Source organism: Scaptodrosophila lebanonensis, unplaced genomic scaffold, assembly GCF_003285725.1.
Source record: "Scaptodrosophila lebanonensis strain 11010-0011.00,11010-0021.00 unplaced genomic scaffold, SlebRS2 tig00001423-arrow-arrow-pilon, whole genome shotgun sequence".
Lineage (NCBI taxonomy): Eukaryota > Metazoa > Arthropoda > Insecta > Diptera > Drosophilidae > Scaptodrosophila > Scaptodrosophila lebanonensis.
Genome location: NW_022060748.1, coordinates 1,202,334 through 1,215,272, shown reverse-complemented (window position 1 = coordinate 1,215,272; position 12,939 = coordinate 1,202,334). Strand labels below are relative to the sequence as shown.

The 12,939-nt window shown below is 38.5% G+C and overlaps 1 protein-coding gene across 3 annotated transcripts; it reads right to left on the bottom strand.

Moving 5' to 3' along the window:
* Positions 1-9,762: 9,762 nt before the first annotated feature.
* LOC115633470 (TBC1 domain family member 20) lies at positions 9,763-11,536 on the bottom strand. Of its 3 annotated transcripts, none has more exons than XM_030530926.1 (5): positions 11,521-11,536; positions 11,351-11,410; positions 10,475-11,256; positions 10,303-10,412; positions 9,763-10,242 (listed from the first exon to the last, which is right to left on the bottom strand). In XM_030530926.1, exons 2-5 carry the CDS (start codon positions 11,406-11,408, stop codon positions 10,035-10,037), a joined length of 1,158 nt encoding a protein of 385 aa, XP_030386786.1. In that variant the 5' UTR covers positions 11,409-11,410; positions 11,521-11,536; the 3' UTR covers positions 9,763-10,034. The 3 variants fall into 3 exon arrangements, with proteins under 3 accessions (XP_030386786.1, XP_030386785.1, XP_030386787.1); XM_030530925.1 differs by lacking the exon at positions 11,521-11,536 and adding an exon at positions 11,478-11,512; XM_030530927.1 differs by lacking the exons at positions 11,351-11,410; positions 11,521-11,536 and having other exon boundaries at positions 10,475-10,587; positions 10,647-10,693.
* Positions 11,537-12,939: the final 1,403 nt, after the last annotated feature.

Genomic DNA, 12,939 nt, shown 5'->3' with positions numbered 1-12,939 from the left:
ATTGGCGCCCGAGCAGGGGTTTGAGGAGAAGGTTCAACACCCGGCAGGAGCTCAATCGCTTTACATGGATACTGGCTTTAGCGTGTACATCTCTGGAGACAAGACACGGCCGCGGCAGCTCTAAGGTCGAATTGTGAGTATGTATTGTACTGGTGCATTAAATATTTTATGCAGAGGCATGTAAGCTCAACTTCGGCGAATGTAAGGCAATCAATTAATTAATTAATTTCTTATAACGACATCGGCTTTAGTTAAATGCAAGTATATGGGTAAAAGGTATCACAGGCACATACACATATACATACAGGCATAGCGGTAATCTTTACAAGTTGACATTGAAGTGACATTTGGGTCTTTCAGTCAAGTTCAAGGGCATAGGCAGCATGGTATATACATATGTACATATGCATGTGAACAAATGCAAGTGGATTTTTACCACCGACGCATACATACATATGTACATACATAAAGCTGCGGTGCATGAAGTAAAGTTGTACTTTAAACATAATTTCGTTATTTTAGTAGCGTGTTCATTTAATCGAACGTATATTGTTCGTATAAGGTAAAAGTGTACCTTGAACATAATTACGTTATATTAGTAGCGTGTTCATTTAATCGAACTTATATTGCACATTGACTAGGTGCATTCAATAATTTGTTCGTATAAGGTAAAAGTGTACCTTGAACATAATTTCGTTTTATTAGTAGCGTGTTCATTCGATCGAACTTAGATCGCGCCTTAACTAGGTGCATTAAATAATTTGGCTATTTAAGTAGCAAACAAGTGTAGACTTTTGACTTAAGCGTTGTATCTACAGACTTGGCAAGGTTTGCAAAATGGCACCTAAAAGAACTAAAGAAGCGGAGCTCATGAGCGCACGTGATGGTCTAATGAATTCTTTTAATAGAAATAAAGGTTATGTTGCCAAGCACAATGCGTCCATGACCGCTGCTGACTTGGAGGCAGGATTGAGTTTAGTAGAAGCTAATTTTAGTCAGCTTTCAAGCTAAAATTGAGCAAGAGACTAACGATTCTTTAGAATCACAGTGTCGTTTCGAGGCTGAGGATCTATATAGCGAAATAAAGGCAAAGTTACTAAGTCGCATGAGACATCGTGGACGACGCCAGTCAGATGCAGACATCCTAAACAGCACAGCTATTACACGATCGTCTAAGCTGCCGGCTATTCAAATACCACACTTTTCTGGAAAATTCACTGAGTGGACAAGTTGGTTTAATACGTTTAGCACACTTGTAGGGTCGGACTCGGAGTTGGATGACTTGTCAAAAATGATACATTTGCGAGCTTCGTTAAGTGCAGTTCCTCTGAGCACAACAGATTGTCTGGAGTTATCAGGGGCCAACTACAAAGAGGCATTGCGATTATTGCAGGATAGGTTCGAAAATAAGGCCATTATTACGCAGTGTCATATAAATGAGTTATTTAACTTAAAACGCATCAAGCAAGCTGATTCCGAGTCGTTAAGAGGGCTTATAGATAGCGTCAATTCGCAACTTACGGCGCTTCGGTCGATAAGTGAAGAAGCAGACCTATTCAACTTTTTTATTTTTAATTTGATTAGAGGCAAGCTTGATGACGAGACGGTGGATAGATGGGATAGTGACTGGGATTGTCAAAAGATGCCATCATGGTCTTCGTTATCTCAGTTTTTAGCTCAGAGAGCCATAAATTTAGCCAATAAAGAAGTTCGCCATCAGAAGGGTGGTCGAAATATTAATAAGGGCGAGTTTAAAAGGGCTAGTTTAGCTGCTGCACTTGGCAGTAATAGCAACAACATATGTTACTGTTGCTCGGGACCACATTATATAAAGGTATGCCCAAAATTTAAGGACTTAACTCCAGTACAAAGGTACCAGGAAGCTAAAAGGCATTCGTTATGCTTAATTTGCTTTAGTAAGCGCCATGCAACTAAAGGTTGCAGTGGACCACGCTGCGCGCGGTGCAGCAAACCTCACAACGAACTACTGCATATGGAAGGTAGTGCAGTAGAAGTTCCTAGCAAGAATGTTAAAGAATCGCCAGCCAACATTCATTCGGGATCAAGTTCTTTGCACAGCACACTGCTTACCAGAGCTTCGACTAACTTTTTAGCCACCGCAGTAGTGCTAATAAAGGACGATGAAGGAATTTACCATAGCTGCAGGTGTGTATTAGATTATGGCAGCCAACTTAATCTTTTGACGCATAGCTTGGTCACAAGATTGAAGTTAAAAATGCAAGACTCGTGTATTCATCTCAGGGGTATAGGAAATTATGCTTCTCAAATTCTCGGCGAGGTACAGGCAACTTTTAAATCTAGTCACAAGATTTGAAACAAGTGCGAATTTTTGCGTACTAACAAAAATAACTCAATATAATCCGACTAGTTCTCTGTTGGGCTCGACTTGGCAAGCACCAAACGGAGTAAAGTTGGCTGATCCTGCGTTTTATTCGGCAGAAAATATTGACATGTTAATTGGAGTTTCGTTGTTCTTTAATTTGATGGTAGCAGGCCAAATCCGACTAGGAGACAACTTGCCAATATTACAGAAATCGTTATTAGGATGGGTTGTTGTAGGCGAGTGTTGCGATACTGCAGGCATTTCACTTCTCGTATATCAGGAAGCTCAAAGAAAAGACACAGACAGATTGAGCAAGTTGGTTGAAAAATTTTGGAAATGTGAGAAAGTATCGAAGCCAGTAAGTCCGCTGATTGAAGAGGAAATTCAGTGCGAAAATAACTTTAAAGATACCGTAAGTCAAGACGATTCTGGTCGTTTTGTGGTTCACCTCCCCTTCAAGGTGCCCACCCCAGAGTTAGGCGAATCCTATAACATCGCGTTGAATCGATTCTTAAACCTAGAGAAAAGGCTCAATCGAAATAAGGCATTAAAGAAAGAATATTGCAATTTCATTGAGGAGTACAAGCAATTAGTTCACTTGGAGGTAGTAGCACCCACAAAGATGCATGAAGTGCAATATTTTATGCTTCATCATCCAGTCATTCGGCCAGAGAGCACAACCACCAAACTTCGCGTGGTCTTCGATGCCTCTTGTAAATCCAGCAACGGGGTATCTTTAAACGACACAATGTTGGTAGGTGCAACATTGCAACCAGATTTATTTGACATTCTGGTAAGATTCCGATTTTATAAGTATGCTCTTACAGCAGATATTGCCAAAATGTATCGGCAAGTGCTCGTGGAGAGCTCGCAGTGCAACTACCAATGCATTTTGTGGAGAAGTGACAGCCACGAACCTTTAAAGGCGCTTCGCTTACGCACAGTCACTTACGGTACCAGTTCGGCTCCTTTTCTGGCTGTGAGATGTTTGTCGTATTTGGCGGATAAGCATGCCGAAAAGTATCCATTAGCATCCAAAGCAGTCAGATGCAATTTTTATATGGACGATAGCTAAGCGGTGCCGATTCCATCCCTCAGTTATTAACATTGTGGCAAGAAGTGACAGACATGCTTAATTTGGGAAAATTTGAGTTGCATAAGTTTCGAAGCAATTGTCAGGAAATAGTGAGTCAGCTGCCTAAATTGGACCCATTGGTTTTTGCAAGCGAGGACGTTGCAAAGACTTTAGGTATCAGTTGGATTTGTAAGGAAGACACTATTCAGGTTTTCATTTCATCCAAAAGTTTCTCCTGTTATTACCAAGAGAGCAGTCCTGTCTGAATTAGCTCAGTTGTGGCGGTCTTAAGTCCAGTAATCATTCTCGGAAAAATATTTGTGCAGGAGCTGTGGCTGCTGAAACTTCAATGGGACGATGAACTTTCAGCCAGCTTAAAGGCATAATGGCAAAAATACCGAGAAGAACTGAATTCAATTAGCCAATGCATTTTGCCGCGTTCGGTGATGGCAAACATTAGAGAGGTAGATAGTTTAGATTTGTTTGGATTTTCTGATGTGTCCAGAAGAGCCTATGGCGGTGCGATTTACGCACGTGTCAGAGACAAGGCTGGACAAATCGCGATACACTTGGTGGCGGCCAAGTCAAAGGTTGCTCCAGTGAGAGTCACGTCGTTGCCACGCTTAGAACTAAAAGGAGCAGTGATAATGTCAGAACTAATGGCAAAGGTGCAGTCCTGCATACAGTTAAAGGTAGCACAGTGTCGTTACTTTACAGATTCCACTATTGTTCTAAACTGGATTTCATCGCACGCTAGCCGATGGACAACTTTCGTCGCAAATAGGGTTCCAAGAATACAAGAAATGTCGATCATCCAAGATTGGTTTAAGGTTGAGTCGAAGTCAAATCCAGCGGACATAGTTTCCCGTGGGATGTATCCACCTGGCAAATTTCTCATTATTTGCTCAACTGAGCAAGACCTACGAGTATTTATCACCCAAATCTGTTGCTTTAGCAGCCCAACTAACATCTTAAATCGCCACAGCTCTTGCCACAGAGTTTTGGCCGTTGTGACGATGGGGCACAAAAGTCCAAGTTGCTCAGACACACAAGATAATATATTCCGCTTTGTCGGTTTCAACGAAGTAAAGCTATCCTCATGCAGATGATAACGAAATACATCATCTTGAGGAGCCAGCATGTCGTGAACATAAAAACAATTTTTAATGACATTTAGAGCCGTTGACGTCTCACTAAAAGCGTCAAACACCGCACCCAATTTGGTTGTGGGACTTTCAGGCCTCAGGACACATTGATTAGGAATATAATAGTGCTGCCCTGGAGGAGGATATTCAAGGGCTGACATATGCCCAAGATCACTATACTCTCTCATGAAATCGTGGTGCTCATCATGGAGAGTTTTATCTTTTGTGAGTTTACGCTCAAGTTGTAGGAACCGCCTTTCAGCAGTTCGAAAGGAAAGGCCTAGTATAGTGGGATCGGGTTTGAACGGAAGTTTGAATTGAAAATGTCCTGTAGACAGGCACTGTACTGAATTTGTGAAGTGTGCTTCACAGGCCCTTTGTTCAGCTGTCCGGCGCACAGCCTTCGACTCATTTGGGCTCCGATCGAGTTCCCAAAAGCGTTGAACTAAGGTGTCGAGAGAACAATCATTAACTTGAGCGACAACGTTAACGCTGAATTGTTGAGGAGGTATTTGCCCTGTATATCTACCAGCAAAAACCCATCCCAGCAATGTCTTCTGCAACAATGGAAGACAAGAATTGAGCTCGATTTGCCCAACGCATAATAACTTGTAAAAAAGTTCAGCGCCTAGGAGAATATCAACCTTGGCTGGCTTATAGAATTCTGGGTCAGCCAACTCAAGGTTTGCGGGTATTTTTCAATTCGATGTGGGCACAAAGTTACCAGGCTGATAAGTAGATATGGATTTAAGAACCCAAAAATCAGTACCAAAACTCTGAGAATTCAAACGAGATTGAATATTAGCGACACCTTGTGCCTACTACCAGTAGTGGTTCCACCTGCCATTACAATACTCCCAGCTGTGTCTTTACGCTTTAAACGAAGGCGCTGCGCAAGATTCTCAGTCATGAGGTTCAACTGTGAGCCGCCATCAAGTAACACACGAGCAGGATGGTAATGGCCGAATCTATCTTTTATTTTTACCACTGCCACTAAGTACGCTTCTGGAGGTGCAACTGCTTGTGGAGCGGGTGAATTTGGCACAGCTACAGAGTATCTGTGCAACAACGAATGGTGCGGTTTTGAACACACCCGACACTTGGAAGCTTCGCAGCTGGAAACTATATGACCCACATTCAAACAATTCAGGCACATTTTTTGAGTCTTAGCAAACTCAAATCGCTGCATAACAGATAAAGAACCGAAGGAAGGGCAAGAATAAATGTTGTGATCCGCCGAAATCGGTTTTGAAGGACCCTTTGTGCAAGAAAACGAAGCTTTACTATTTCTTGCAGGTTCTACTCGCGGTTTATTTGGAACCCGAGTTGTCTCTTCAGCCGCTAAATATTGGTAACGCCTGTTTAACTGCTTAGCGCAGTCAGCCCAAGAAGGCAACTTGTCATAATCGAGCTGTTCCTCAAAACGAGATTTGGTTACATGATCAACTTTGGCCATAACCATATGTATGATCATTGCGTTCGAAATTTCCTTTTCACTTGCCAACGAAGCTAAAGACGCATAAATGGCAGAAACAGTGTCAATGATGGACCGCAAACTAGACGCATTAGGTTTGGTCATACTTGGGATGTCAAACAATTGCGAGATAGTGTCGAAAAATATTAAACATTTGTTGTCGTACACAGACTTGAGGCTAGCAATGGCTTTCGAGTAGTTGCAGTCCGTTAACTGGAACGGTTTCACAACTCCTAGAGCCTCACCTGACAAGCACGACACCAAATGATTAAACTTCTCGACGTTGGTCAACGAAGGATCGTCATGAACTAGACTTTCAAATAAGCACATACAATTCGGCATGCTTTCCACTGAATGTAGGCAGCCGCATTTTGGGTAACTGTGATCGTTGACTGGCCATCATAGAACAGTCATGAGAAGTCTGACTTTCAACTTTTTGCTTCGTTGCCTTGACATACAACGCCTTAGTTGAAATGCACAAAACCCTTTAGTGGCCCTCTACTATCGTTACTTGGGTTGAGACTATCCAAATCTGCCTGAAGCGCCATAGCTTTCTTTATGTAACCTTCCAACAGCTCGAGACGGCACTCGAGTTCTGTTTGTTCAAACGAAATTGTCTTTAACTGAAATGCCGTTTTCATACGAGCAATATCAGCGCTAACCTTATCAAATTTCTGTAGGCATTGTACTAGTTTAGTGCTAGATTTAGCTACTACTTGTTGCTTCTCAGATTCCAACATGGTAGAGTATAACCAAAATAAACTCTAAACAAATTGCAAATCAAAGAAAATTAACACCGAACTTTCCTAACCGCCACCGCAAATAACAACGCGCCAAAACAGCAAGAGACAAGCTGAAATGCACGCAGATTACGTATGCACGCAGATTACGTACACACGCACTCAATACAGTATGCACGCAACCAAAGTAGCAGTCCAAGCGACTGCACAAACAACAACGAAATCTGCAAGCAGTCTCAGCTGTCCTCAGAAAATAGGCGTCGATTACCGCAAGCAAGCTTGTTGGCAACGCTAATCCAAACGGGTAGCGGGGGAATGTATGTATATGATGTATGTATATAATATGTGGTTATTGGCGAGTATGTATGTACATACATATGTATGATTATGTATTTGTGCATGTAAAGTTGTTCAAGAGAATAGTTTAAGTGCCAAAAATTGAGCCCGCATAAGCATACACGTACTATATATACATATGTATGTATGTACGTATGTGAATAGGTTTTAAACACCTTTCGCTTGCACAAATTTGCAGCAATTAAACTTTTTAGAGCTTTATGCTCAATTGTTGACACAGAATACCTGTAAGCTCTCAAAAGAGTCCACCGAAACTTCCCTGGATTCCGAGCGACGATCACCCATTAGCCAAACCAAACGACAGTACCACAAGTAGGGCAAACAGCAGCTCCACAGTCCAAACGAGCAGTTGTAGTTGATGGTATCCAGAAAGGCACCAAGCTCCAAATCCAAATAAATGTATGTATATGGTATCCAAACGACACCAGATCCAAATCAAACGAGGCACTAATCACACGTACCGCGCACAAAAACCAAACCACAAAGACCGCAAACAAACGAGAAAATAATCTTAAGAAAACCGAAGTCCCTGCTCGGGCGGCAATTAAAAATTGCTAGCGTTTTAGCGATTGACAACGAAAATCAATTGTAATTAAATGAGACGCGGTATTTTTTCAATTATTAATATGGCTTTAATGGCTTGGAGTATGTAGAAAGCGAAGTTTAATGTGCGAGTATTACTTCACAAGTGATTTTGCCTGCTGCCGCTATAAGTCAGCGGACCAGCACAAGAAAAACGTACAAAGAGAGCACCACAGAGAGCGCAGTAAAGGGCGCAATAGAGAGCGCAAAATAAAGGCTTAGAAGCTAAGTAGGGTGCTCCAACAATATACTCTTGTATATTTTAGGTGCAGAGCATAATTAAACAAGTAAAAAAGCTAAAGTCGGGTGTCCCGACTTTGAAATACTCTGTACATATGTTTACAATAATTATAGAAAATAAAAAAAAATTAAGAAAATAAAAAAAAAATTGATCGCTTTTACCTCTCCCGGTAAAAGCGCGTAGAGGGGGGAGGTAGGGAAATTCCAAAATATACATTTTCTGCGTATTCACATAAGGCACCTGGGACTAAAATTTGGTGTTCCTAGGTTATACGAATGGAAAATCGGGAAAACCCCCATAGGGGGGAAGTGGGGGGGGAAAATCAAAAAAAATAAAACAAACTCATATAGAATACACACATAAGGCATCTTTGTGCAAAATTTCTTATAGTCTCTGAGATCCAGGTGTTCATACGGACGGACAGACAGACAGACAGGGCTAGATCGCCTTCTTCTGTTACATTTTTCAGCTCCCGCAAACCTAATATATTTCTGTACATTTCATGTACAGAGTATAAAAAATAAAATTGTTCCTAGGTCTTTCACTTTATTATATCTTTTCATTCATGCCCGCATTGGCTTAAGGAAATTAGATGGCTTATCTATTTGGTTTGTTGATACAAATGTATATACATACAAGGTGCGTTCCATAATAAACAGGAATTTTTGAATCTAGCGCCGCCTGGTGGCGCTATCTATATGTCGACTGGTGCGTTAGAATCTGCTATCTTTATGGATTGTCCAGTGAGAATTTCATTACATTTCATCGATTGGAAGTGAAGTTATTGCGTTTTAAGTGTCAGCATGTTTGTGTTATCGGTCGGAAAATGAGCTTCGAAAAAAAGAGCCAACATTAAATTTTGTTTTAAAATTGGTAAAACTTTTACCGAAATTGATGAAACAAGTTTATGGCGATGATTGCCTATCCCGTAGCAGAGTGCACGAGTGGTTTCAACATTTTCAAAGTGGTTGTGAGGACATAAATGACGATCAACATGTGGGCCAATCAAAATTCGTAATCACCGAAAATTCCATCGAAACTGTGCGTGAATTCATCAAAAATCAGCGAAATCATCATTGAAATTAATAGAAATGGAATTAGACATATCCAAAACATCGATTTATCGCATTTTGACGGAACATTTGGGCTTACGAAAGGTGTGTGCACGATTTGTTCCGCGCAAATTGACTGACGACCAAAAATTGCTGAGAATCCGACCGATTATTTGACCAAAAATCACATTTTAACCATTAACCACTCGCCGTATTCACCTGATATGGCACCGTGCGACTTCTACCTTTTCGGAAAACTACATTTGGCCATGAAAGGAAACCGCTATGCTGACGTTGATGTCATCCAACAGGCGGCGACCGCCATCCTCAACGCTATACCGACAAATGACCTAAAAAAGTCGTTCGATCACCTTCTTGAACGTGCAAAACGTTGTATTCAGGCGGAAGGAGACTATTTTGAAGGCGACCAATAAATTTTTCAAAAAAAAAAAAAAAAAAAACATTGTTTTCGTTTTTTAATAAAAGTCCTGGAACTTTTGAATTGGACCTTGTATGTACATATATCAGTTGCATAGGTTAACCAAATATTGTTGAGATTACTTGAGTTAGGCAAAAATTTCTCATTTGTTTTATTCATTGCCCTGACAATTAATTCATAAACAATACCGATTATTTGGAAATTAGCTCAATGTGAGAAGCCAGGCAATGACGGGCAAGATCTGTTAGTATATATATGAAAGTGAATCTGGACACGTGAAATTTCGTTTAATACAAGTAGGTAACAGGGTAAATGGATCAATTACGCCTTTTTTTATTCTTTTTATCCATGCATATTAATACACACAAAAATACAAAACCATAAACACGACTAGCATTCTGATCGGGTCGCTTATACTTAGCATGTTAAAAATTCCACTAATTATGTATTTAACAATTTTACGGACTTATAATATTGCTAAATACAATGTTATTAATAAAAGGAAAAGCCAACCATTAAGCTCCATTTTGTTTGGATGGAACAACGGTGCGCAAAACATAGTGTAGGATTAAGATTCTCAATTACTCAGCTGATGCCCGGATACTGATTTTTGTAGTAAAAAGCGCATATGCCAACTACAATGGATAAAGCAGTTGTCACAATCATTGACCTTGGTGTAAAGAAACGCGGCAACCAATGTCTCAATGCAGAGCCCTTATTAGAGGATGTAGATCGTACCACTTTTTTACGACGGTCCAAAATCAGCTGATCTTCCAATTGACGTTGTTTTTTTCTACAGTTTATAACAAATACAGATATATTTACAATTGTAAATTTCGAAATGTGTTCTTACTCTTGCCAAATGAGTTTTTCCACTTCCTTCTCTATTACTGTCAAGCTGTATCTCTCATATAGTTTACTAGATGTTTTCAGCAGATCCTCAAATGGCAAATCTTCTGGAAGCTGATCAGAAAATAAGCAATGATGAACAGAAAACATTGGATCATAAAACTTGGTTTGCTAACCTTTGATAAAAGGCAGTGCACGGATGCCATATCACAGTCTTCTTTTAGTATTTCTTCCGCGCGATGCAATAATATTGATGCAGTCACAAAAATTGGTGAATACACAGGTGAAGCTAAAAAGTAGTCATACAGACGTACAACAGCTTTGTATGAATTTAAACTGTGTCCAAACCAAGTCAAGTACCACGGCAATGCAAACAGTGTTCCCACTGAAGAACTACGCAAAAACTGAAATAGTTCTGAATTTTCAAAATTAACAACAGGCCAAATGAACATTAAGCGCCTTTGTGTCGCCTCCATTGTTTCTTGCATGCATTCGGAAAAGTGAGTGGTCGAAAGCTGCTCCATAATTGCATAGGCAACTTCTTCGCCAACAACTAATAAAAATGTAACTGCAACATCGTGATAGCCTTGATAGTAGCGCAAGTTTGGATACTTTTTAATGACTCGCAGTATGAGTACCGTGAGTTGATCTTGTAAGGCTATGCGTTGATCGTAAGGAATTCCCGGAGGAAAGCGTTTCAACGATCGATTAACGTCCAGCACAACTTGGTGATACTCAGGGTGTGCTTGTAATTCATGAAGGTTGGGGACACGTTCTAGTGATTCAGAATCTATTCCTGCTAGCTGCGGCCACAAAATTTGTCGTAGTTCATCATTGACTAGGCCGAATTCAGATATAGCAAGCTTTCGAAGCTCGATTAATCTGCCTTGACTCTTGTCTTGTTTTATAAATTTTTCTATTTCCAACCGTTTTTCGGTTTCCTCGGCACTTTCAGGACCTGAAATAAAGAGCACATTATGGTATTAAACTACTATATGTATGTATGTACATATATGTATATTTGCAATATCCATATTTCTATACTTATGTACATTTTTCGAAGCTCAGATCTTCAGGCTTATTGATTTTTATCACTTCAGCAGCGCTCATGGCTAAAAAAAAAATCAAAGATTAATAATTTTTTATTAAATGTAGTACTATAATACAATAAAAATGAACCTTAATCTTAGCTGAGTAAAACGAAATCTATGACAATTCGTACCTTAGGGATAAGCAACCTTAGGGATGAGCTAAAATACCACATCTGTGATTTGTAACTAGTATTTAAAAGTCACAAATCACATATGTGATAAAATGATATCAGTCACACGTTTAAAAACAGACTCCACACTGACATAACTACTTGTATAACTAAGCCAGGGGCGGCACAGAAATCTCTTCCGCCCAAGTTTCGCCTCAAAACCAATTCTTTGTCCCAATCTCGGTTGTTTTTCCAGGAGTTTTGATTAAAAACACTAACAAAGAACTTTTTCCAATTAAAAAACACAGGGACTGTAATCATTATGTGTTATTAAAAAAATTACAAAATAATGATTATTTTTTAATTTTATTAATTCGCTCACAATTTAATGATTAATTATGAGTTTTACTTTAAAAATTAACCAATAATCATTATTGATGAGCATAAAAATAAAACTTATAAAATAATGATTATTCTTTGAGTTTTATTTTTTTGATCAAAAATAAAACTCAAGCTGAATTTCTATGTATTTACACCATGATTTATACATTTTAATTTGTATTCATTCGCTCACAGTTTAATGATTAATTTTGAGTTTTACTTTAAAAATTAACCAATAATCATTATTGATGAGCAAAAAAATAAAACCTCTAAAATAATGATTATTCTTTGAGTTTTATTTTTTTTATCAAAAATAAAACTCAAGCTGAAATTTTGTGTGTTTCATAAGGATTAAGGACAAAATTTATACATATCCTTTATCAGTGAGTCAAGTGCAACATTTTTAGTTAATTAATTTTTTTTTTAATTCAGAAAAAAAATTAATTTTTTTAAATTTTATTTTTATTTTATTAAATTTTACCTTTAACTATTAATTATTTAATTTTACAAAAAATATTTTTTGTAATGAGTACGGCGTAAGGTTGCACCTTAGATCCGATAACACCAATTTAAGGGCAGAAAATGCCCATTCGACAATCACTTGCATTGAATATAATTCTGCCTGTTACATACATTCGCATTTGTGATTTTAAAAATAATTAATTAATAAATTAATTATTTAGTTAATTAAAAATTTTCCCCTTGACTCACTGATTAAGGATATATATAAATTTTGTCCTTAATCCTTATGAAACAGACAAAATTTCAGCTTGAGTTTTATTTTTGATCAAAAAAATAAAACTCAAAGAATAATCATTATTTTAGAGGTTTTATTTTTTTGCTCATCAATAATGATTATTGGTTAATTTTTAAAGTAAAACTCAAAATTAATCATTAAACTGTGAGCGAATGAATACAAATTAAAATGTATAAATCATGGTGTAAATACATAGAAATTCCTTAAAAAGGATGACAGTAAATTCCTCGCATTCCAAAAGTTACTATAAGTGAATGATTTTTTCGTTTAAAAAAAAAAAAACAAAATAATCATTATTTGCG